Source organism: Macrobrachium rosenbergii, chromosome 23, assembly GCF_040412425.1.
Source record: "Macrobrachium rosenbergii isolate ZJJX-2024 chromosome 23, ASM4041242v1, whole genome shotgun sequence".
In the NCBI taxonomy this organism is placed as follows: domain Eukaryota; kingdom Metazoa; phylum Arthropoda; class Malacostraca; order Decapoda; family Palaemonidae; genus Macrobrachium; species Macrobrachium rosenbergii.
This window is the reverse complement of record NC_089763.1, coordinates 3,508,987-3,533,481: the sequence shown is the minus strand read 5'-3', so window position 1 is coordinate 3,533,481 and position 24,495 is coordinate 3,508,987. Positions and strand designations below refer to the sequence as shown.

The 24,495-nt window shown below is 45.4% G+C and overlaps 1 protein-coding gene across 3 annotated transcripts in view; it reads left to right on the top strand.

The window, feature by feature from the left end:
* Nucleotides 1-24,495, top strand: part of LOC136851235 (beta-catenin-like protein 1) — a 211,406-nt gene that overhangs the window by 102,280 nt on the left and 84,631 nt on the right. For all 3 annotated transcript variants that reach the window (XM_067125188.1, XM_067125190.1, XM_067125189.1), the window contains 3 exons: nucleotides 22,034-22,205; nucleotides 22,532-22,688; nucleotides 23,132-23,355. In XM_067125188.1, coding sequence (XP_066981289.1) covers nucleotides 22,034-22,205; nucleotides 22,532-22,688; nucleotides 23,132-23,355 — 553 coding nt within the window. The remainder of the gene's footprint in view (nucleotides 1-22,033; nucleotides 22,206-22,531; nucleotides 22,689-23,131; nucleotides 23,356-24,495) is intronic.

The following is a 24,495-nucleotide window of genomic DNA, read 5'->3' as shown; positions in this document are numbered from 1 at the left end:
CATGGGATCTGTCAAGGTCTCCCCTCGAAGGGGAGAGGTACAGGAGTTTCACGCTTCGGAAACAGCGAGGGTCTTCCTCTTCAAGTTGCGATCGCCCCCGTGTTTTCGGAGAACTTTGCGCCGATTCGTCGGCGTGAGGATCCCCGGGACAGGACCACGGCTCCCACAATGAATAACCTTCATCACTCGCAATCCTTGCAGTCCCAAGGGACCGAGAGTGTCAGGGACCGCCGTGGTTCCTGGCTTCCGAGAGCATTCTCGACCTGATGAATTCTTTTCTTCGAAGGAGTTAATTCAGGTCGAGACACCAAGCTTCCACCCCTGCCTCGACAGAATATGAATTCTTCTTGCCTTGGAGGGTCTTGCCAAATGCAGTGTTTTGGGCAATTCTGGTGCTAAGGAGAAGGACTTTGTCCCAATTCGGATCTCCAGTTTCGTAAGTCCCGAGTTGGCTCGACCCTTAGGAATGAATCTTTACTTGGTTCTGCCTTTCTCTTTCAGAGATTTGCCAGATACCTCAGTAATCAAAGTTCGTACCAGGGCACCGACTTGTCCTTTGGACAATGGCCAAGTACTTTGGGTCTTAGTCATCTCAACTCGACCTTGAGTTCAAGCCAGCCCCTCAACTCCTTAGCTAAGAATTTCTAGGCTCCAGAAGAAGATTGCAACTGCTGACGCCTGGACACAATGATACCTATCGAGTCTCTGGAACTGGCAGCGACATTGGCGAGACCTGGGAATGGATTCCTTCAGGAGAAGTATCTATTTCCCTTAGGTCTCAGCAATTCTTTCCATCGAACTTCCATCCTGCCTCCTCTCCCGTGCTCCCGATTTGGGGAATGCCAACCTGGCTAGAGCTAATTGGCTCGGTACCCTGTCATCTTGCAGAAGCTTCCCCTTGGTGGAGAATGGAAATTTGCTTCCATTCCTCCATCCTTCTTTCCTCTTCAATGTATGAGGAAAGAGTTAGGACAATGCTTGACTGAAGGAACCTTCGAATATGCTTGCATATTCCCCTCACATCTTGTGTCTACTTATGGATTCACAGATTGAGGAATAGGCGCACACTGGTAAGACCTTGTCTCAAAGTTGTGTGACTGAGACGATTAGTACCTTCTCATCACCGTCCTGGGCTCAGTGCAGCCTTTTGGCCGTCCGAGAATTCAGGATGGGTTTTGCGGCACTCACTGGTTTTGTTGAACAACAAAACCACAGTAGTGGCATTTGTCGACAAACAAGAGGCATTCGTTTTTTTTCTTCCTGTTTCATCTCGACATTTGCAGATACTCAAGTGTTATTCTATTCCACACTCGACAGCTCAATTTACCAGATGCATTCCTGGTAGGGATTCATTGGTAGGCAAACTTGGCCTCAGGTTTGTGTGATCGGGACGGAACATGCTGCTCACTCTTTCTTCACAAAGATTCATGCAGAGATTACTCGACTGAGAAATCCCTTACTGTCCTTCTGTTGCCTCTCTGCACACAAGTCGGTAGTTTTTTTCTCGCTCCGTCATTCCAGACCAGGGGCCGCTCCGGTGAGGCATGCTGTCTTTTGGTGAAAACTCGATATCAACGTTTTTTCCCTCCGTATTTGTCCGTTTCGCTAGGGGTTCACAAACATTTCTCACCCCAAGTTACAGACAAATACTTGAAGACTTCGCCTTCATCCGACCTGATTGCCGAGGCATCGAGAAGAATTGTGCTTGACCCAACCTCCTGTAGCAGCTACACAAGAAGTGGTTCTTGAGGCAGTACATCCCTGTGTGTTCAGGACTGGGAGACTTTCCAGCTTTCCTTGCAGCACAGGCTTTCTCGCCGAGTGGCAACGGATATAGCTGGATATCCCTTGAAGTCCTCTGCAACACTGTCCCAGGGACTGGATCCGTCTTCGCTGGTGGTGTCGGTGTCGGAACTTCTTCTCGGGTCAGAGTCGCTCGTCAAGTTTGGACTTCCTCTTCTTCTCCACCGAGGGTTGCTTCTCTCCATTTCATTTGTGAAGAACGTAGGCCCTTGCGACCTAGTCTTCTATCTGAAGTAGCCTTCGTCTCCTCAGTCATGAGTTAGCTACGGATGAGAAGCTTCTTCAGTCGTGCTGTCCCAGGGAACTGTTTCCTGGGTGGCATGTGGCTCTCGCTTAGGGTTCCTGTCCGTGCTCTGCACGCGCCTTACGAGAGTTGTCGGATAGAGATATGCCCTCTTAGGACCATCTCTCATCTTACCCTGGCCTTGGCGTAAAAGATGGAAGAACAGGGATGGGGATTATACCTCGACTCCTTCTGGGATGTCGTAGGTGGACTCCGAATCCATTGGCATCTACGGTTGGGTTGAAGTCCTTCTTGTTCCCCTCCTCCTTGGACTTTGTGTTGATGATCCAGATCATTCATTACTTTGTCCTATTAGGGAGCTGTGGTACTTTCCGAAAGGCTCGACATTCCTAACCTGGATGTCGTCAACGTTTCCGCTAGTACTGTCTCTCCCAAGGAAGAAGTGTCTAAGGACACATCTTCCTCCTGACTTTGTGAAGCGATCAAAGGAGGTACTTTCGCAGCTGACGACACGACGATACCAGTACCTTCCACCCCGAGCTCACGGTCGATGGCTTGGTCCATCCTCGCATTCGGAAGTTTCTGTCAGTCTGGAAGCAAGACGTGGTCTCTTAGACCACACTCTTGTCTTCTTCCTTCGGTCTTGCCCACAGGCCCTTGGAACCCTTTTTCCTTGGCTCTGTGGTGGCTGCTCAACAAGTTGTGTTGTCTTACCTGGCTCCTTCAAGAGGACGAGTAGCATCTCGCCTAAGGTGTTGGTTCTGGAAGTGAGAAGGATTCCGAGAGTGACTGGCCTCTCTTCCTCCTCCTTCCCTGTCCTCCAACTTCTCCTTCTTAGGGATGAGAATAGGACTCGAACCAATAGCTCCTGGAACTGGCACTGATGCGGTAAGACTACACATCGAGCACCTGTTCTATTTTTCTTATAGAATCATAGAAGCAATTCTGCTCCTTCCTCTAGCAAGGGGAGGAAGGAGAGACTGGCAATAAGGGAACCCTATGTCGGCTTTCCCTTACAGCCTCCGACTCTAGATCCTTCCAGCCTATTTCATAGGAGTTACGTTTCCTCACTCATGCGAAAGGGTCCAGTATCTGACATTTGATCTTGCAGTTCCTACACTCCGATCAATATGTCAGAGGCACAGTACTCCTCGCTCTTTTGATCAGGAGGAGTAGCCCAGTTGTGCAGAACTCCAGTCAGTTCAGGAGACTCACTCAGATTCCTCCCTCCAACCAGTGAGTCTTCCTAATGTAAAGGACCAACGGTTTGTATATCGTGTCAGAACAAATCAAAATTTTTGAAAGTAAATTGTATTTTTCCTAACTATACAAAACTAAGGTCCTTTACATTGCATACCATGCCCACCTCATGCCACCCCTCAATCTGAACCTGGACCAAAAGGCAAACTGGAATGTTTACATCCAGGCAGGCGGGTATCCCCGCCTACCTGGCGGTAGTTACTGCCTAACCACCTTGCTCAAGAGTTTAACTGCCGTTTCAAGCCTACGCCTGAAAGTAATTCCTAATGTAAAGGACCTTAGGTTTGTATAGTTAGGAAAAATACAATTTACTTTCAAAAATTGTGATATTACGCTACCTGTCTTAGAATACCTTGTTATTTGTGTATTGAGCATTATGTGGCTCAGATGTTATTCAATATGTTATTGTTGAGATGTTTTTTAGTACAGTACATTATTATTTGTGTGTGGAGCAAAAGGTGGCTCAATTATGTTTTTTTTTTGTCATCAAAGTGATACTTAAGGATTGTTTAGGGCCTTGTTGAAGAGCTAATTACACAGGTTTTGATTGTTGCTGCTGCTGCTAAGTGTTTAACTGATTGGTAGTAATGTTCATTTAATTGTTTATTTTAAAGAACCTGACTCGCTTGTACATAATGTGTATTATTTTGTAAATAATAAATTAATTTGTTCTGACACAATATATAAACCGTCGGTCCTTTATATTAGGAATTATTTTTATCATAGGCTGGAAACGGCTGTTGAACTTTCGACAAGGTGGTTAGGCAGTTAACTACTGTATGGGAGGCGGGAGTACCGCCTGCCTGGATGTAAACATTCCAATTTGCTTTTGGCCATCGTGCGCTGCAGAAGTGTTTCTCGCTCTCTGCCCTGACTGTCTCTGAGCTTTTTTCCCAGTGGGATCTTCTTTGCTTTTTGTCTGAATATGGATGTGGATAAATCCCATAAGCCCTCCTTCCCCCACCATGTGTGTCCTGGGGTGGGAGGCAAGAAATGTAACACATTTAGATCTAGCTTTGATATGGACCCACATGCCCTCAAACCTACCTGCAGAGGACGTGTGTTCATGTGCTTCTCCCTGTTCAGAGTGTTGTTCGTGGTCGGCCGAGCAGTGGGCAAAGTTTGAGGGGAGGAGACGATACCGTAGGAAGTCCGCCAAGGTGTCGTCCGAGGGTAACATGCCCCCGATGACTCCCGTGGTGGCTGCTCCGTCGGGATCGTTTCTCCCTCCCAGCAAACTTCCCCTTCTTGCTGCCTCTCTCTCGGGTGAGGACTCCCCTTCCCCTTCCTCATTCGTTTCATCGGGTGTGGAAGGCTGTGGGGGAGCAGACATTCAGGACATCCTCTCTGGGGCCTCTCCTCGGTCTTGGGGTGAATTTTTTCCCCTGGAGCGAGTGGAGGCTTCCCTGTTTGTCTCGACTCTGTCCTCAGTCTTGGGTGTGGAAGCGTCTGTTGTTAACCAGGTAACTGATCTCGTCTCTGTCTGGCTGCACCTGGGTCTTCCTGGCATTCCATCACTGGAGGGCCTGGTATCCCATTTGTCAGGCGCTCCAGTGACAACTCACAAGCCACCTGATCCACCACCATGACCGTCACCATGTCATCATTTGGGAAGCTTTCTGTGACGCTGCCTCCTGGTTTCTTGGCTCTGTTATCCCTGCCTGGCCCCTTGCAGATGGTGACTTCTCCGGTACCATTCATGTCCATGCCTGCTCTTGTTGCTGACCCATGCTTGTTTCTGGCCACAGTTCCGGCTCCTGGCTATACTGACTTTCGGCCCGGTCTGGCTTCCCATGCGCCACCAGTGCCTCCAGCCCAGGTTTCATCTACTGGCTTTCCTGGCTCCCGTGCTACTGCACCCGCCCCTATAGCTGCTGGCCTGAGCACCATTTCCACTACCTGAGTTACGCCTGTTCCCCCCCCCCCCACCGCCGCCTGCGCCTGTGCCTCCTGCTGCTCCTTCATGGATGGGGGACCTGACTGCCATCCTGAGGAGGATGACGAAGAAGAAGTCGAAAAAGAGATCGAGGAAGGTGTCGTCGTCGTCTTCAACTTCGTCGTCGTCTGCTACCAGCCAAAGAAGTCTCGCACCGAGACTTCTAAGGGGCAGCCTCCTTCCACAGGGAAGGCAGTGGGATCTCTCGTTGGCTCTTCCCGGTCCACGGACCAGGGAACCGATGTGTTGACCCCCAGGTCAGTCGTATCAGGAGCTGAGGGCTTGCAGACCGCAGTTTGCACTCCCCCCGCTGTGCCCCCCCGCTGTGCCGAAGAAGCCTGCTTCTAAGGCCAGCAGGACCACGTCGGACTCTTGTTTGCGAGCCACTCCGAGTACTCGGGTCTCTAAGGACCAAGCACCTCTCTCCGTACGGACTCATGCATGAGACGGGAGAAAGTGTCCGGGCATGCAGGTAACCTGACTCTTCCTGCTGGTACCTGTTCGAGCGCTAAGCCAGGTTCCCGGGAAGGTGCGCTGGTCCCTCGGGTCCAGACACCTGGTAAGGTAGAGAAGAGGTCCTCTGCTCAGTCTTCACACGAGGTTTCGGCCTCAAAGAAGACTGGGGCACATCCAGAGGACAGTGCAAGTTCTCGCCAGCCAGCCGCGCGCTCAACTCCTCCCAGTCCCCTGCCATGTTCGCGTGGCCAGCCTGGCTCGGGGAGCCAAGTGTGCGGCTTGACTCGCATGAGCCACTCTGCTTTCTTGAGGAGAACGCTTCGCCCAGGTGAAAGCGTTCTCCTCGACCCGGTTTGCCATCACCACCACGGGTTGGTGACTGTTCCCGGCCCACTGCTCCTGTTGGTTTTGCCAGCAAGACCAGTGGGAGCACCCAATCCTGCTCGCTTGTCCCTTGTACCTCCTGGGCTCCTCCCAAGGGGCATGAGTTGGACAGGAAGGGCTCCGGTGGGTTTTCTCCCTGGAGTTCTACCTTAGGGGTGTACGTGCCTGGCTTGTCCAGGTCGTACGCCCGCTTGGTGCAGGAAGGATCACAGGGGTCTGCCGAGGTTCTCCCTCCTGCAGGGGGAGTAGATCGGGAGGACCGCACCCTGGAAGGACTCGAGGGTCCTTTTCCCCAGGAATAGGACACCCCCGAGATACAGAGGACTTTTGCAGAGGTAATTGCGCTGTTACGTCAGCACAGCAACCTCGGGGAAGGGACCACGGCTTCTTCTGTGGATCGTCCTTCACACCTCAAATCCTTTTGGGGACCAAAGAAGGAACCCAAGGCTTCGTTGGGGCTGCTGTAGTCCACACTTGCCGAGGGGGTCCTCGATCAAGTGAATGGTCTTGTGTCTGGGCAGGACAATTCACTACGATCAAACCACTCGGACAAGCTGCTTCCCCCTCCTCTGCCTCATCAGAAGCGTTTCTATACGCCCTCAGAGAGGTCATTACCGCCTAAGCAGTTGACCCAGACCTGGCTTGTCTGGGTCCGGGTCTCTCGTTGCAGCAACTTACTGCAGAGATTATCTCCCTCTCTCAGCAAGAGGCAGCAACCCTGGAAGCCACCGCCATGGCAGCTTTCCAGGAAGTCTCCCAGTTGGATCTGTGGTCATCCACAGTATCCAAAGTGGCCGCTTCCTCAGGCACTATTGTACCTGGGGAAGACCCCGCTTTTGGGAGACTATGCCAGTCTGGAGGTAGAGCCATCTCCTACCTCGCCCACCAGACGGCAAACATGTGGGCTAACCTGGTCCTGAAGTGGAGAGACGCCATTCTTTCTTGTTTCTCCAGGTCCGTGGAGCCCAAGTCGGCAATGACCCTGCGGAACGGACTGTTGCTGGGGTCTACCTCTCTCTTCCTTAGAGAGTTGGTGGAGGCTGTGGTGGACAAGCGTCGAGCCGATGACAGCAACCACCTTGTTCACCAGGCAGTGGCCAAGACCTCTGGGTCTTCGCATTCCACTGCGGCCAGGCCCTTGGGTCAGGCTAGCTCTTCCTCGGCCCTTAGGAAGTCCCAGTCTTTGAAGGGATCCCATGGAAACAACCAGCCTTCTTCTTCCTCTGGAAAGAGTGGGTCTACCCGCCCCTTTCAGCCTGCTTTCCAATCCAGTAAAGGGGGCAAGGGGAAGAAGAAGAAGAAGAAGGGGAAACGGTAGGGGCAGCATTCTCCCCCAACTGCTGCTGAAGGTGGGGCGGGTGCCTGTCGAGCTATTGGACAACATGGCAGCGATACGGAGCCAAGACTTGGATAGTGGATGTCCTTCGGGAGGGATATCTACTACCCTTCAAGTCTCAGTCACCCCTCACCTACACTCTGGTCCAGTTCTGCACCTAAGTCCAAGGAACACCAAAGGACTCCTCACTACAGCAAGAAGTGCAAGCCATGCTGAGCAAGGGTGCTGTGGAAGTCGGTTGGATCGGTCCCCAGGCCTTTACAGCCGTGTCTTCCTCATAGAGAAAGCCACAGGGGGATGGAGACGAATCATAGGCCTCTCTCCCTTGAACCGATTCGGTTCACAATGGAAACGACGCATTCCGTGCTTGCTCCCATCAGGGAGAATGACTTCATGCTTACGGTGGACTTGAAGGATGCATATTTCCAAATACTCATTCATCCATCTTCTCGCAAGTACCTCTGTCTTATCCTTGGGGTAGTTCTTCATTGGAGGGGTGGGTAGAGCTCTCGGATAGCATGCTGTTGGCCCAGCGTTCAACTCTCCGACCGACTAATGAAGAATTAGAGGAATTTATTTCTGGTGATAGAAATTCATTTCTCGTGATAGAAATTCATTTCTCGTCATAATGTGGTTCGGATTCCACAATAAGCTGTAGGTCCCGTTGCTAGGTAATCAGTTGGTTCTTGGCCACGTAAAATAAATCTAATCCTTTGGGCCAGCCCTAGGAGAGCTGTTAATCAGCTCAGTGGTCTGGTTAAACTAAGATATACTCAATTTTTTTATTTATCCTTCGGGAGACAGTCTTCCAATTCAGGGCACTCTGCCTTGGGCTCTTGACTGCTCCCCAGGTGCTCACGAGAGTCTTCTCTCTCGTGTCAGCTTGGGACCATTCGCATGTGATATGTTTACTGAGGTATCTCAATGACTGGCTGGTCCTGGCGAGCTCCCACTCGCAATTGCTGCAGCACAGGGATCAGCTCCTCAAGCTTTGCTGCGATCTTGGGATGATGGTGAACTTCAAGAAGTCGGATCTCACCCCCAAGCAGAGGATAAAGTACCTGGGCATCCTGATAGACACGGTAGCAGCGAAAGTCTTTCCATCGGACTCTCATATCAGTGGGTTCAGGCAGGCAGCACAGCTGTTCCTGTCTCGAGAGGAACAGCCAGCCCGGCAGTGGCAAGTCATCATTGGTCACCTGTCGTCGCTGGAGAAGATGGTACCTCATGGACATATTCACCTGTGGTCTCTACAATGGAGACTAAAGGAGTATTGGTCCCAGTCCCGAGACCCCCAGTCCTTTCTCATCCCTCTTTCCGAGGAGGTGAGAGACGACTTTTGCTGGTGGATGGACAACAGGAACTTCTTGATAGGAGTATCCCTGCCTACTCCCCTCCGGACATGCTTCTGTTCTCAGACATATCGACCGAGGGATGGGCCGCACGCTTGGAGGAGTTGCTGACTTCGGGAGTGTGGCACTGAGACGACAAGCACCTTCACATTAACATCCTGGAAATCAAGGCAGCCTTTCTGGCTCTTCAAGAGTTCCAGGATCGAGTGATGGGACACTCCGCAGTACTGATGAGCAACAATACCACGGTAGTGGCATATGTCAACAAGTAGAGGGGTCTAGTATCCCTCCCGCTCCACCAGTTGACGATGCAGGTGCATGAGTGGGCCCTGGCTCACTTGGTAGAGATGTCGGCCAGGTACATTCCAGGCAAGAGGAATGTCGTGGCAGACAAGCTCAGGTACATTCCAGGCAAGAGGAATGTCGTGGCAGACAAGCTCAGGTAAATTCCAGGCAAGAGGAATGTCATGGCAGACAAGCTCAGGTACATTCCAGGCAAGGGAAATGTCGTGGCAGATAAGCTCAGCCGCCAGAATCAGGTGATAGGAACAGAATGGTCCCTTCACTTGGAAGTCACAGAAAGGCTGTTCAACCTGTGGACACGTTCAGTCATCAATCTGTTTGCCACCCGGCGCAACAGAAAACTCCAGGTCTTCTGTTCTTTCATGCCGGACCCATGGGCCGCTGTGGAGGACGCTTTCCAGCACCTGTGGGACAACCTCGACGTCTGTGCCATTCCTCCATTCTGTCTGATTCTCAGAGTGATCAACCAGGCGATGATCACTCCGAATCTCAGAATGATTCTGGTGGCACCCAAGCTGCAGGCCATTTGGTATCCTGACCTACTAGCCTGCCTTTCCAAGGCACCAAGAAAGATTTTCCCCCTGGCCCAACCTACTGTGTCAACCCCACACAGAGCGGTATCACCAGACAGTGCAGTCCCTGTGTCTTCACGGCTGGAGGTTATCCACCACTTCCTGTGAGCGAGAGGCTTTTCGCATCGCACAGCAACGGAGATGGCCGGGTACCTCAGATGATCCTCCGCAGTGGTATACCAGGGAAAGTGGTTCGTCTTCTGTGGTTGGTGTCGTGGATGGGGAATCTCTCCGGTCGGAGCTACTGTTCAGCAGGTCGCGGACTTCCTCATCTTCCTTTGCTGAGAGAAGCTTCTCTCCGTTTCAGCTGTAAAAGGCTACCGCACCGCACTTGGCCTAGTCTTGCAGCTGAAAGGAGTAGATATCTCCTCTTCTTTCGAGATTTCTTTACTGATGAGAAGCTTCGAAAGGTCTTGCCCACCCGGGGACCTCAGGCCCCCTGTGTGGGATGTGACTCGTTCTAAGGAGCCTGATTCGTGCCTTACGAGCCTTTACGAGAGTTGTCAGACAGGGATCAGACCCTCAAGACGGTCTTCTTGCTGGGCCTGGCATCGGTGAAGAGAGTTGGTGAATTGCATGGACTTTCCTTCGACTTTAAACACTAGGAGATGGGGATCAGTTATGCTCGATTTCGTCCCAGTTTTCTTGGTGAAGACTCAGAATCCTTTGGTCCCTGACGCATGGTTCAAGTCTTTCACGATCCCCTCCTTAGAAGACTTTGTGGGTAATGAACCAGATGAGATGTTACTGTGTCCTGTTAGAGTGCTACGGCGCTATCTGAAAAGGACTCGACGCCTCTGGCCTGAGTGTCAACGACTCTTCGTTAGTACTGGCTCGACCAGGAAACAAGTGTCCAAGAACACCATCTCTTTCTGGCTTCATGAGACGATAAGGAGAACATATTCTGCTGCTGGAGAAGACGACACTGGTACGCTTCGTCCGAGAGCTCACAAAGTCACAGCATTGGTCCGTCCCTCGCATTCCGGAAGAACATGTTGAAGGCAGGTGTGTGGTCCCAACAGACCACCTTCACCTCCTTCTACCTCTGGGATGATGCTCACAAATCCTTGGACACTTTTTCCTTGGGTCCTGTGGTGGCTGCTCAACAAGTTGTGTAGTTTACCACCCAGCTCCTCTAACAAGATAGGTTGCATCTCGCCTAAGATGTACGGTTGTGATTGTGAGAATGAATGTGGAGTGACTGGTCTGTCTTCCTTCTCCCCATCCTGGTTCTCTTCCCATGGGCAGGGAGCGGACGTGCCGTTACATGCTGGATCTGGCGGTCAATGCAGGTAAGTACTCAACAGGAGCTCCTGTTCTATTTTCCATTCAATTTTATAGAAGCAACCCTACTCCTTCCCCTTGCAAGTGGGGGAAGGAGACATGACAGTTTACATAGGAGACTTACCCATTGGTGGGACGAGTCTGGGCAAATCTCTGAACTGCCTGGTAGGTTTGCCAAACCCAGGGTGTTCCCTCTCTAGTCGGTTAGGAGCAGAGGAGGGAACCCCGCATCTCTAGCATGCTGCACATATAGGGTGTAGCAGATGCTAGACTTCTGGACCATTAAGTAAGGGGTTTGTACTCCATTACTTAATCAGGCTGTAAGAACCTTCCTGAAATATCAGAGACAATAAAAAGGTAAATATGATCAACAAGCTTGCTTTATTGCCTATCATCCTCTCTCCTTGCCAAGAGAGGAGGGAAACTTGCATCCCTTCACTGCCAATGAAAAAACTGGTGCTCAGTCAGATAGGTAACCTGCACCCATGTCTGTCCAGCCTGCAAAAGTAATGGCACTCATGACTGGTTGTTTACCAGAGAAGTAAAAATTAAAGAGAGAGGGAGGAGAACCAGTCACTCCTAACCTGTCTCCTGTCAACTGGATACCTAGATGAGGTGCTACCTGTCCCAAAGGGAGCTGGGCTTGGTAACTGACCTGTTGAGCAGCCACCACTGGTCCATGGAAAGTGTGCCCAAGGCTAGTGAGCAATGTACCGCAGGTAAAACAATATGCAGGTGATCATACCCAATCATCTCTGTGCACATAATACCTAAAAGCCAACAGATTCCTACCAAGTGCTAATTAAAGGGAAATGCCCTTATTATCATGAGCTCTTGTTTGGACTGCAATTGTTCTCCACTGTGGAAGAGATGATGCCCATGGATCAACTTACAGAGCCAGGAGGAAGGGTACTCAAAAGACTCCTTCCTTAGCTCTGTTAGTACAAAGTGAAGAGTTGTTGACATCCAAGCCTGTGATGTTGAGTACCTTCAAGATAGTACTGCAGCACTCAACCAAACTCAATAGTGCCTCACAAAAGTCCCCAATAAAGTTCTTCAAAGAGGATAACGAGACAGGTTCATTACCAACCGTTCTGAATCTTGTTACAAAATTCGGGAAAATCCTTAACAAACAGATTCCATCCTCCCGAGTGCCAACATACGAGAGCCCAGATGACTCGCCAATACCTTGCCGATGTCAGGGCTAGCCCAGACAGTCTCTGGATTCAGACCTAAGTCTGACAACTCCTGAAAGACACTTGCAGGCTACAAGTTAAATTCCTAAAGGAGGGAGTCGCGACCCTCCAGGGTTTGAATCCCCAAGAGACTGTTGTAGCTTCTTAGGAGTACAAAAGATCTCCCTCAAAAAGGAAACATCTCCTCCTAGCATCAAACCCTGGTTGAAGGTTGACCAAGCCTTTCCAAAAATCGGGGGGCAGAAAGAAGTGTTAAGGCAAAGGTAGGTGAGCAAAACACTGCTACCTGCTGACAAAAAATTCTGACCAGAGAAACCTCATCTCGATATCAATAATTGGAGACGATTCATGTCATGTAGACAGCTGCTCAAGGAGTGGAAGTATCCAAGAACTCCAATGGTGAGTGAGGAAAGAACCTTCTCACCAGGAAAGAAGCTGGAAAACATCCAGGCATCAAGTGCCAGAGCTCTCTTAACACCTGGAGATACCAGATATGAGCGGCAGAATATGAGGTTAACTAAAGAGGAATATCTCTTTGGACCTCGAACCACAGAGCTAGCAGGTCTGGAAATTACTTGGCATGGATGTATTAGGAGTCCAAGATTTCACCAGAAGCACAGGAGAAAGTAACCTGCTGCTAACTATGAGCTGAAAAGGCAAAATGGTGATAAAGACATAATGTTTAAAGTTGCCTTCCAGGAAAGAACTACCCACGACCTCATTCACCTGCCAGGACCTTAGTCTCCAGCAGCTGGGCAAGGGTGCTCGCAATCCTTCATCTGTTCCCTCCACTTCCTTGGGGCTCTCATGGAGCTGGGAGCTGGACAGGTGTAGGACTCAGGGCCAGGACTGTTCTTGATCCCATCCCACTGTCCATCGAAGCATACTTTCCAGGTTCGGTCCTTGGACCAAACAGGCCATAAGCTCAAGTGGTTGAGGGATTGCCAGGGGGCTCTGGCCTGTGTCTCTCTCCTGTGGAGGGAGTGATTCAAGAGGACTGTGACCTGGAGGGAGCCAAGTATTTGGACACCCCCGAGTTATACTGTAGAAGTATTTTGTGGAGATTGTTAGTTTATTATGGCATAATAATGATCTTGAGAAAGAGACCTTGGCTTTTCCTGCAGACTGTGTGTCAGCCATTGAGTCCTTTAGGAGACCCCAGGGTCTCAACAGGCTTGCCTTGGTTGAGACTTGCTGAAGGGATCCTGAACCAGGTGAATTCTCTAGTTCCTGGGCTGGAGAATTCTCTTAGGTCTAGCTGCTCATGCAAGACACTTCCTCCACCTTTAGCTCACCAGAGGAGATACTATATTCCCTTGGATAGCCCACTGCCGACCAGTCAAGTTGACCCAGACGTGATTCATCTGTTCTGGTCTGTCACTTTAGCATCTCCGTTTGGAGGGGTTTCCCTCTCGCGAATGGAGGTAGTGGCACTGGAATCGACTGGCATGGCAGCATTCCAGATGGTCTCTTGGATCGATCCTGGTGAGTCCCTTGCTGCAGTGCTTCAGGACAGAGAATGTCTTCTCAAATTTTGTCACAATCTGGGAGTGTTGATCAACTTTGAGAAATTGGATCTCACACCCAAATAGAGGGTAAAGTATCTGGGCATGCTGATAGATGCAGCAGCAGTGAGAGTCTTCCCTTCGGATTCGCGTATCAGCAGGTTCAGAGGGGCCGTACACAAGTTCCTGTTTCAACAGGAACAGCCTGCTTGACAGTTACAGGTCGTTCTTGGTCACCTGTTGTCTTTGGAGAAGCTGGTCCCTCATGGGTAACTTCACCTGCGCTCCCTTTAGTGGAGGATGGAGTTTTGGTCCCTGGCGAAGGACCCTCCTTTCTTCCCAGTCCCTCTCTCAGAGCAGGCAAGGAAAGATCTAGAGTGGTGGTTAGACAGCAGGAATCTCTTAATAAGAGTGCCGTTGGGCACTCTCCCTCCCGAGATGCTTCTGTTTTCAGATGCATTGACCGAGGGATGGGGCGCACACCTGGGAGAGTTGCTGGTCTCAGGTGTGTGGAACCAGAGTGACAGACACCACATCAATATCTTGGAACCCAAGGCAGTATTTTTGGCACTGCGGGAGTTTCAGGATCAAGTGATGGGGCACTCCGTGGTGTTGATGAGTGACAATACCACGGCAGTGGCATACTTCAGCAAGCAGGGGGGATTACAGTAAACCCCCCGTATTCGCAGGGGATGCATACCACAACCGCCAGCTAATAGTTAAAATCTGCGAATAGTTAACAACCCCCCCCCCTCTAAAAATGCCTATAACTGGCCTATCTTGAAAGTTCAAATACCAAATGTATACCTTAAACTAGCATCCTAGATCAAATATACCTTAAACTACAGTATTATCTTATTACCGTATTAATCTTTAAAATGATATCATTAATATTATTTCAAAGTCATCTCAAACATTTTACCCTTAAAAATATATACAGTACATATGTACTTCTAACCCTTCCAGCCAGTAACAGAGAGAGAGAGAGAGAGAGTATATATTTCTATCAACCACTCTCCCTTTCTATCTATCAGTCTATCTGTCTACTCATCTTTCTAATTCTGAGTATCCTTTGGCTTGAGAGAGAGAGAGTATATCTTTCTATCAACCACTCTCCCTTTCTATCTATCAATCTATCAATTGATTCATCTCTCACATTCTGAGTGTCCTTTGTCTTGAGAGAAAGAGAGAAAGAGATTCATACGTTAGGTATCAAAAGATGAAGATTCATGATTTATGAAGGAAAAAGAAAGAGAGAGAGAGATTTTTCAATATTTTTGACCATCGTAGGGCAACATTACCTCCCCTTTGTGGTCTATGTCAATATTTCAAATTAATTGACAGGTATTTGCAACCCCCTTCTCTCTGAAGAAAATCTAAGAAAAAGACTGGGAATGATAAGTATTTGTTTTAAATTTTTAACGGTTTATTGAACAAATGCAAAAAGTTGTAATTATAGCATGGAAAATATAAAAAAAATTAATAACAAAGTAACATCACATGTATCCATAAAACTACAGTGTACAAAACAAATAAACATATGTTACATATGCATAAAAAAATCTATCTCGCTGAGAGAGAGAGAGAGAGAGAGAGATTTTTCAGTATCCTTCATAGGGTATTTGACCACCAAGTGGCAACATTTATTTGACCATTGAGTGGCAACATCTTCTACCCATGTGTTCAGTATGTCAAGATATATGACATATTTGACAGGTTACACCCCCCCCCCCCCCGTTTCACTCCAAAGCTTTTGGAAAAAGATGAGGGAAAGAATTTATATTGAATGAACTAAAATCTTACTAATTCACTATATTTTCTTTAATGAATTGATATTTTGTTGTGTTTAGTACATTAATATTAATATTTGAAAATTAGTAAATCATTTATTTATCATACAAAACAAATAAACATACATATTACATATACTGTACAGAAAAATTCTCTCATCTCAGTAAGAGAGAGAATTATTATTTGTATCATTTAATGTTATTATTTAATCATATTAAACTTAATATTAATATTTGAAAATTAGTACTGTAAATCATTATTTTATCATAAAATGTATATTTAGGTACAGTACAGTATTTAGTCATGAAAATATGAAAATACAGAATATTGCTTTATGAAAAAATCTGCAAATGGTTGAGTTTTCCCACGAATAATCTATATATACAGTAGGTTCCACAGAAAATTCCGCTAATTGTGAGAACGCAAACACTGTAGTTTCCCTTCAACTCAACAGGTTGGTGGTGCAGGTGCACAAGTGGGCAGTACCACATTCAGTAGAGCTGTCAGCCAGGTGCATTCTGGGGACCTGGAACGTAGTGGCAGACAAGCCCAGTCACCAGGGTCAGGTGATAGGGTCAGAATGGTCTCTACACCCAGGCATGGAAAGGTTATTCAATCTTTGGGGCCTCCCAATGATAAATCGCTTTGCAACCCTACACAACAGAAAACTTCCTGTGTTCTGTTCAGTCGTTCCGGACCCATGGGCAGCAATAGAAGATGCCTTCCAGCACCCATGGGACAATCAAGATGCCTATGCCTTTCCTCCTTTTTGCCTGATTCGTCGGGTGATCAACAGGGTCAAGATCACCCCGAATCTCAGGATGACCATGGTGGCTCCCAAGTGGCTACATACCAAGTGCTATCCGGACCTGCTAGCTCTGCTCTCTGAGGCACTGAAAGAGAATTCCCCCTGGCACAACCTGCTGTGCCAGTTGCACAAAGAGAAGTGTCACCAGGTGGTAGAAGGACTGTCACTTCACGCCTGGAGACTATCCAGCGTCTCTTGTGAATGAGAGGGTTTTCTCTCCACACACAGTGACAGAGATCTCAGGATACCTTTGTAAATCCTCTGCGGCTTTTTACCACGAGAAATGGGCCTTCTTCTGTGTTTGTTGTTGTCGACGGGGGCGTCTCTCCAGTCAGAGCTACTCATCAGTAGGTAGCGGACTTTCTCGTTTTTCCTCGTCAAGGGAAGCTTCTCTCCATCTCAGCTGTTAAGGGTGACAGAGCTGCCCTTGGTCAAGTCCTTTGCTTGAAGGGTGTAGATCTCTCTTCCTTGTGGGAGATCTCCATGCTGTTGAGAAGTTTCAAACAGTCTTACTCTCCCAGGGAACTCAGGTCCCTGAGTGAAATGTGACTCATCTTAAGGAGCCTGACTCGTGCACCTTACAAGCCTTTACACGAATCATCAGACAGGGATCTGACCTTCAAGACTTTTCTTGCTTGCCTTGGCTTTGACAAAGAGAGTTGGCAAGCTTCATGGCCTCTTCTTCGATGTTAAACACTTGAGGGGATGGGGATCTGTTACCCTCAAGTTTGTCCCGGAATTCGTAGCGAAGACTCAGAATCCATCAGTCTGATGCCAGATTCGAGTCCTTTTTGATCCCCTCCCTAGAGGACTTTGTTGGTGATGGTCAAAATGAGATGCTACTGTGTCCAGTTAGGGTGCTGCAATACTATCTTAAGAGGGCTCAGCATCTCAGGCCTGAGTGTCAACAACTCTTTGTTAGTACAGCTCGACCAAGAAAGGTGTCCAAGAATATGATTTCTTTCTGGTTTTGTGAGACAGTCAAGCGAGTGTACTCTGTGTCTGACAAGGTAGACGTGAGTGCGTTTCGAGTAAGGGCTGGACTGGTGTGTCACGCTGGTGAGTCTAGATAAATGAGTTCCCTGTCTGCGTTCTCATGATTCGCGGACTCACCAATTCGCAGGATTTTCTGTGGAACGTATCTATAAAATTATTCACAAAAAATTTGGCAATTCGCGGACTTTTTCGTTGGGAAATATTCACAAATTTGTGCATTTTGATGTTGTTTTCATGACCAAATACATTTTTTTATGATAAAAAATTTATTTACTAATTTTCAAATAATAATAATAATAATAATAATAATAATACTCTAAGATTAAATAATACATAACTCAAAGAGAGAGAGAGAAACTGGTTTTCTCCCCTCTGTTCAGGACAGACCCGACCTCATTAAAGCGAAGATAGATGCTCAGAATTTATACTATTGAAATATTAAAATTATATTAAAGTACTATTGGAATTATATTAAAATGATATATAAGTGTTTGAGGATGATAGTATAAGCATTTTTAGAGGGTACATTTTATGATAAAGTAATGATTTCAGTATGTACTAATTTCCAAATATTAATATTAAGTTTAATAAGATTATTAAATAATAACTTTAAATAAAAATAATAATTTATCTCTTTCTCTCTCTCTTATTTAGATGAGAGAAATTTTTCCGACATGTAATAAGTACGTGTTTCTTTTGTATGATAAATAAATGATTTACATAATAAGTACTTATTTTCAAATATTAAGATTAAAATAAGATTAAATAATAATAATAATAATAATATAATATTTTCCATGCATTTGTGTAGTAATTTTTTTAACATTTTAAACAAACAGATAGTGGTTCCCAGTCTTTTTCTGCTGACTTGAGAAAGGATGGAGTAGGGTAATTGTCAATTTACTTGACAGTTTGACATATTGGCTGGAGGGGAAGGGGAGTGTTGCCCTCAGAAGCTCAAAGATTTCAACTTTTTGATATCATAAGGCATTATTCTCCTCTCTCTCTCTCTCTCAGGAAAAGATACTGTTTGTGTGTGTGTGTGTGTTCATAGTGTTTTAAAAATGTGTAGTAACGGTATTACATCTTTGGAAGATAAAAAACAAACAAATTTTTGTTGTTGTCAGAGAGATTAAAGAGATAAACTCACTCTCTCTCTCTCTCTCTCTCTCTCTCTCTCTCTCTCTCTCTCTCTCTCTCTCTCTCTCTCTCTCTCTCTCTCTCTCTCTCTCTCTCTTGCTCCAGCCAGTCTTGCTGAATATAAGTCGAAGTGGTAACTCTCTCTCTGCTTTGGCTGGAGGGCTTAGAAGTACGTATGTATATATTTTTAAGGGTACTAATGTTTAAGACGACTTTGAAATTATATTAATAATATAATTTCAAAATTTAATACAGTAATAGGATAATAATTTAAGGTATACTTGATGTAGGGTGATACTTTAAATATGCATTTGGTTTTTGAACTTTCAAGATAGGCATTTATAAGCATTTTTAGAGAGGGGGTAGCAAGTATTTGCGGATTTTAACTATTAGCTGGGGGGTCTGGAACGCATCCCCCATGAATGCGGTGGGTTTACTGTAACTTAGAGTAGATTATTAGATGCAAGTCCTCCCCTCTCTCTAGCAAGAGAAGAGAGTGGTTGGAAATAAAAAAAACCTATTGGTTTTATTAACCTTTTATTGTCTCTGACACTGTGGGTTCTTCTAAGCCTTTTATTGGCATAATGACACAAACTCGTTAATTCAAGCTCAGAAGTGTGGCAGTTGAACATCCCATATGCTCAACAGCCCAGAGGCACTGGACTCCTTCCTCAGCTCTTCGAAACCAGGAAGAGATTCCTGGGTGGGTAGAACTTCCAGTCCAGAGATTTACCTAGACTCCACCCTCCAATGGATAAGTCTCGCATGTAAAGACTGAAGGTTTAGTATTTGTGTAGGAACGAATGTACTTTATGTACAGTGTGTACGTTCACGTGTGTGTTTCTTAGCGCAGTATCATCTTTTTTGCTTTGCTTGATCTACTGTACAGTAGTTCACTCATTATAAGTTTAGTTGACTCTAAGTATGATTATCACACAGCTTAACAGTGCACAAGAGAATATTGTAACCCTTGATATTTCATCTCTAATTGAAAATACTATATATGAAATGCAGATTCGTAGATGTTGGCAACACGATGTGCTGTTTATAACTTAAATCTTGGTGCCATCACCCACATCAAAGGAGTGTGTGCATACTACATACATATGCACATGATTGCATTTATCATTTAGACAGTAAATATAAAAAATGAGAAAATACATTAAAATAAAAATGAGAATAGCTTGAATTAAAAATGAAAAAGAGGGAAGGAGTATGTGGGTTATAGGCTTCAAGGTAAGTGATACCACAGTTGTTCTCTCTCTCTCTCTCTCTCTCTCTCTCTCTCTCTCTCTCTCTCTCTCTCTCTCTCTCTCTCTCTCACTATACCATATCTCTTCATGTATATTTTTGCTTTGTGTTTGATGTCTTTCATTACAAGTTACAGTACAGTACTGTACATACCCCAGGAAACTGCTCTTCAGCTCCAATCACCTTCCAAAAAACCCTTTCTCTGAGTGTGTTACTCTACACAGCCTTACTGCCATGACATCCAGCCATCCAACCTACCCCCACCTTGGAAAATTCTCCAGGCCTCCCCCACCCCTCAAACCCATTCTCAGTCTCTTCATGAGTGTAAGCATTGTTACCAACACTTTACTGTGGCCGTGCAGCATTACCAACTATCGGAGAGCAGTTCTTTCAAATTTTTTGAAATTTACATATATCACACCTTTTGTCCTTGGTCCCTGGTCCGAGTGTGTCGGATAATGTAGAGTTCTGGATAAGGAAGATCTGGATAATTGATGGATAATCTTTAAATATATATTATTAGATATTTCTTATATGAAACTCCTTTGAAATTTCTGTCTTTTAGTTTCATTATGCGGTCAGTAACCTAGAGCCTCAATGGCCAAGTCGGTAGAGCAGCAGCTTCGGGCTTCATAAAGGTCTGTGGCGCAGGTTCAAATCCGCAGCTGACTGGTCAGAGAGGCGGACACTTTGCTATCTGTGTAGACACCCCGGGATTATGTAATCGACAGATAGGTTTGCTTAAAAGCAAATGGGTGTTACAGACTAATGCACACACAAACAAAGCCACTCCAACATCTCCTAAAGAAACATAACAGATGCCTCACATGTCTCGAATTGTCGACCTAACCACTCAACTCTCCTTGCTGCTGGGAGAAAGGGAGCTGGTGATTTGGTATGATACATATACATGTGCTATCGGGGTATAAGCGATGTCAGGCAGGGCAGCCGATCGAGACTATGGTCTACCCTAAAGGCAAAACAAAGTCGTTCAAAAGAAGGCATCATGCTTAACCCATACAAAAAATGGGAAAAAAAAGCATGTTAAAAGAAGAAGAAGAATGCCGTCAATAACCTAGACATTGCAGTGTCAGGTTTAGAAACTATAAATCAGTCATCCCCATAGGGGGGTTAGTGCCATCAGTGCAATTCACACTGTGCACTGTAGGCAATGTCCCTTCACCCCTAGCTGCAACCCCTTCCATTCATTTTACTCTACCTCCATTAAAATTCTCTTTCTTCCATCTTACTTTCCTTAGTCTGCCAACGATTGTATCTTAGTGCAAATGCGAGCTTTTCTTTTTGTTACACCTTCAAAACCTCAGTGCTCTCAATTCCCCTTTCAGTGCTGAAAGGCCTCATAGGTCCCAGTGCTTGGCCTTTAGCCTAAGTCTACTGTATATATTCCATAAATCAATCATTATTTCTGGCCGCCTAAGAAGATCAAAGAGCATATGCCTCATCTGGTGAGGAGGACGGGAGTGGTCCAAGCAAGAGCTCATGGGGTCAGTGACACTGACCTGACTCTGGCACTCTGAAAGAGACTGTCTGTCCAACGGGTGTTATGGGCTGGGGTGTGGTCACACCAGACTGCATTCACCTTGTTTTATCTTCAAGATATTGCCCACAAGTCCTTAGTCAAGTTTTCCTTGCCTCCTTTGGTGGCTGCCCAAATTGTGTAGTTCACCCAGCTCCCCCAAGGAAACAAGTAGCATCTTAACTAAGGTATTCAGTGATTGAGAGTGAGTGTGTGAGTGACTGGTCTTTTCTCTTCTGTCTCTCGCTTAGGGCAGAATCAGGTTGCAAAGCCAGTATGTGCTGGACAGACAAGGTATGCTGTTGAGTTACTTGACAAGACACTCTGTCCGTCGTCTTATAGTTGTATACTGGTTGATTGCAAGTCCCCCCCCCACCCTCTAGGCAAGGAGAGAGAGGGACAGGCATATTTTATTGTCTCCGACAATAAAACTTAACTCATTACTTCTTGCCTAGAAGTCTAGCTGTTGCAACATCCCATACGTTCTACAAGCTAGAGGTGCTGGATACCTTCCTCTGCTTCTCCAGACCAGGAAGGTACCTCCCAGGTGGGTAGAACTAACCAGTTGGTTCAGAGAGTACCCAGATTCCTCCCACCAATGAGTAAGCCTCTTATGTAAAAAACGAAGGTTTGTATTTGTAAAGGAACAAGTAGCAAATTTTTTTAAGTAATTTGTATTTTTCCTAACTTACAAACCTGAAGGCCTTTACATAGTGACAAGTGGGCGGAGCTTCCCCCTACCTGTAGATAGTTAATGACTTTGTCTGAAAGTTAAATGGCCATTGCAGCTCACATTTGCAAGGTAAATCCTGTGGTAAGAACATAAGGTTTGTATATTAGAAAAAGTACAAAGTACTTTAAAAATGTGTTTATTTTTAGGTTCATGGAATCAGAAATCGATTTAAATGAAGCTGTAGAAGAGTTGCACGTTGTGGCAACTGCCCCAGAGCTATATCCGGTGTTAGTAGAACTTGGAACTGTGAAGAGCTTACTTTCCTTACTGAGTCATGACAACACAGACATTGCTATAGCAACTGTTGACCTGTTGCAGGTAAGAGGATCAGAGCCTTTTAAGCTTATCAGTAACATAGCATTTGTGATATTTATTGAAAAAACCTCTCTTTAATTTAGACAGATGTCCTTTGCTACAAAGTTGTTGCTTACTTACTATTTGCAGTTTTTTCCAAATGTGATATATTATTTTAATTTTAAATGATTTTTGTAAATACTGTATAGAAAACTGTCTTTGGATTTTGAGCGTTAGCATATTTTGGGGAATACTGCAGAAAATGTGCCATATCATCATTAGTGTTTGCTCTTTCTCCCTAGAAAAACTGCAACTACTACTTTTTATTTAGTTCCCTATCATAACTTCAGGAAATGACTGAAGTTGAAGAGTTGCAGGAAGTAGAAGGAGCTGAAACTTTAGTGGGAGCTTTGATTGAAGGCCAGGTAGTAACCATTCTTGTTCATAACCTCCAGCGACTTGATGAGACCCAGAAGCTTGAAGCAGACGGTGTCCACAACAGTCTCGGTAACCTCTTTATGAACTTCTGAGTGACATAAATCAAAACTGAATTTTTTCACAGTTGATTTTAGTAAAATATGTTGTAGTTAAATCGTACTCTTCTTTTTAATCAATTATTGTTGTGTAGTATAATTATTGACAGTAGTAGATATGGAGTTGATCATTCAGTTAATTTTGTATAAACTTTGCTGGTTAGTTCTTATGAATTATCCAGAGACTTTTATTTCATGCCATAAACTGAAAAATATACAATACCAAAAGGTCTCATTACATGTCAGCCATATCAAAAGATTATTATGAATAATTAACTTGTAGTGCAGTTGTTTAAATAGTAGATGACATTTTTGCCAAGCCTTCTTGTCACGCTGCAGGCTACCTGATATTTCAGAGAGTTGTTTGACCTCAATGGCTAAAGATGCTTTAGTTTTGTGCATGGATTTTTTTTTTAGGTATTTTTGAGAATCTGGCTGAAGTCTCTCCAGAAGTCTGTGCTGAAGCTGGACCTGGAGGTCTGTTAGCATGGTTATTGAAACGATTGAGAGCTAAACTGGCATTTGATGCAAACAAACTATATGCATCAGAAATTCTTGCTATCTGCATTCAAGGCCATGAAGAAAATCGTCGCCTTCTTGGAGAGATGGATGGCATTGATGTCCTTCTTCAGCAGTTAGCTGTGAGTTGATATGTTATTGCAATTATCTGTACCAAGGCATCAATGTTTTTGGTTTGGTTTTCATGTTCTGTATAAGTTAGCTGTATTGAACGTCTGGAAATGAATATAAGATTTTTATTCCTTTTCTTTATTGATATGCAGAAGTGTATTGTAAAGGGAAGGTAACATCCTACTGTTTGTGAAGAATATATAAATGCCATGGAGTATTTAGTTTAACTGTCCTACCAGTGTCCTTGTATTTTTTTACAACAAATACAAATGATGCTGAGTAATATTAGTAATCATGTAAGCTGCGTGCCCTTTCTTATTTGGACATTCCTTGGTTATGGCATTAACTATTTGTATCTATAAAATATTCTTCCAGCCAAATAAAAAACATTGCCTTTTTCAAACCATTTATTAGCAAATTATGCAGTTAGAGACATTCAAGCTGTAGCATAAAGTCTGAGTTTGAAATGAAATGTAAGAGTTAATTTTTCATGACTTGGACCTAGTAAGTGTATACAGAAAACCCCCTGTATTCGCGGGGGATGCGTACCACACCTCACCGCGAATAGCTAAAACCAGCAAATACTTAGAACCCTTCTAAAAACTCTTACAACTGCCTATTTTGATACTGTAGTTCAAACACACACAAAACAAACTAAAAATGCTTATACAGCTATTATCCTACTTATGATGGGGTTAGGTTCCAAAAAATAACCATTGTTTGTTGGAAAAAACATAAGAAATACCAAAACTTCTCTTGAACATAGCCTAGCCTACACTAGGGTATTTGGTACCATGTATACATATATGGTAGCCTAGCCTACACTATAAAATATACTCTTTACATACACAGTATAGTACTTATTAATATCAGCTAATTCTGGAGGTCCATGCAAAGTGACTTATGATAATTCAATACAAAGAGAAATTGAATAACAAACAAGAATTAGCTTAGCCTACACTATGGTATATTGTTTACATACACGGTAGTATAGCCTACATTACAGTATACTCTCCTCTATATTCACATATAGTATTATGCAAACGTCAACATAACGAATATGCATCTTTTCTATGGATCTTTTAAAATGTTGTGCCTTGATTCACTTTATCTAGTAATATTGTATATATTCTTATATTGCTTTTGTATTA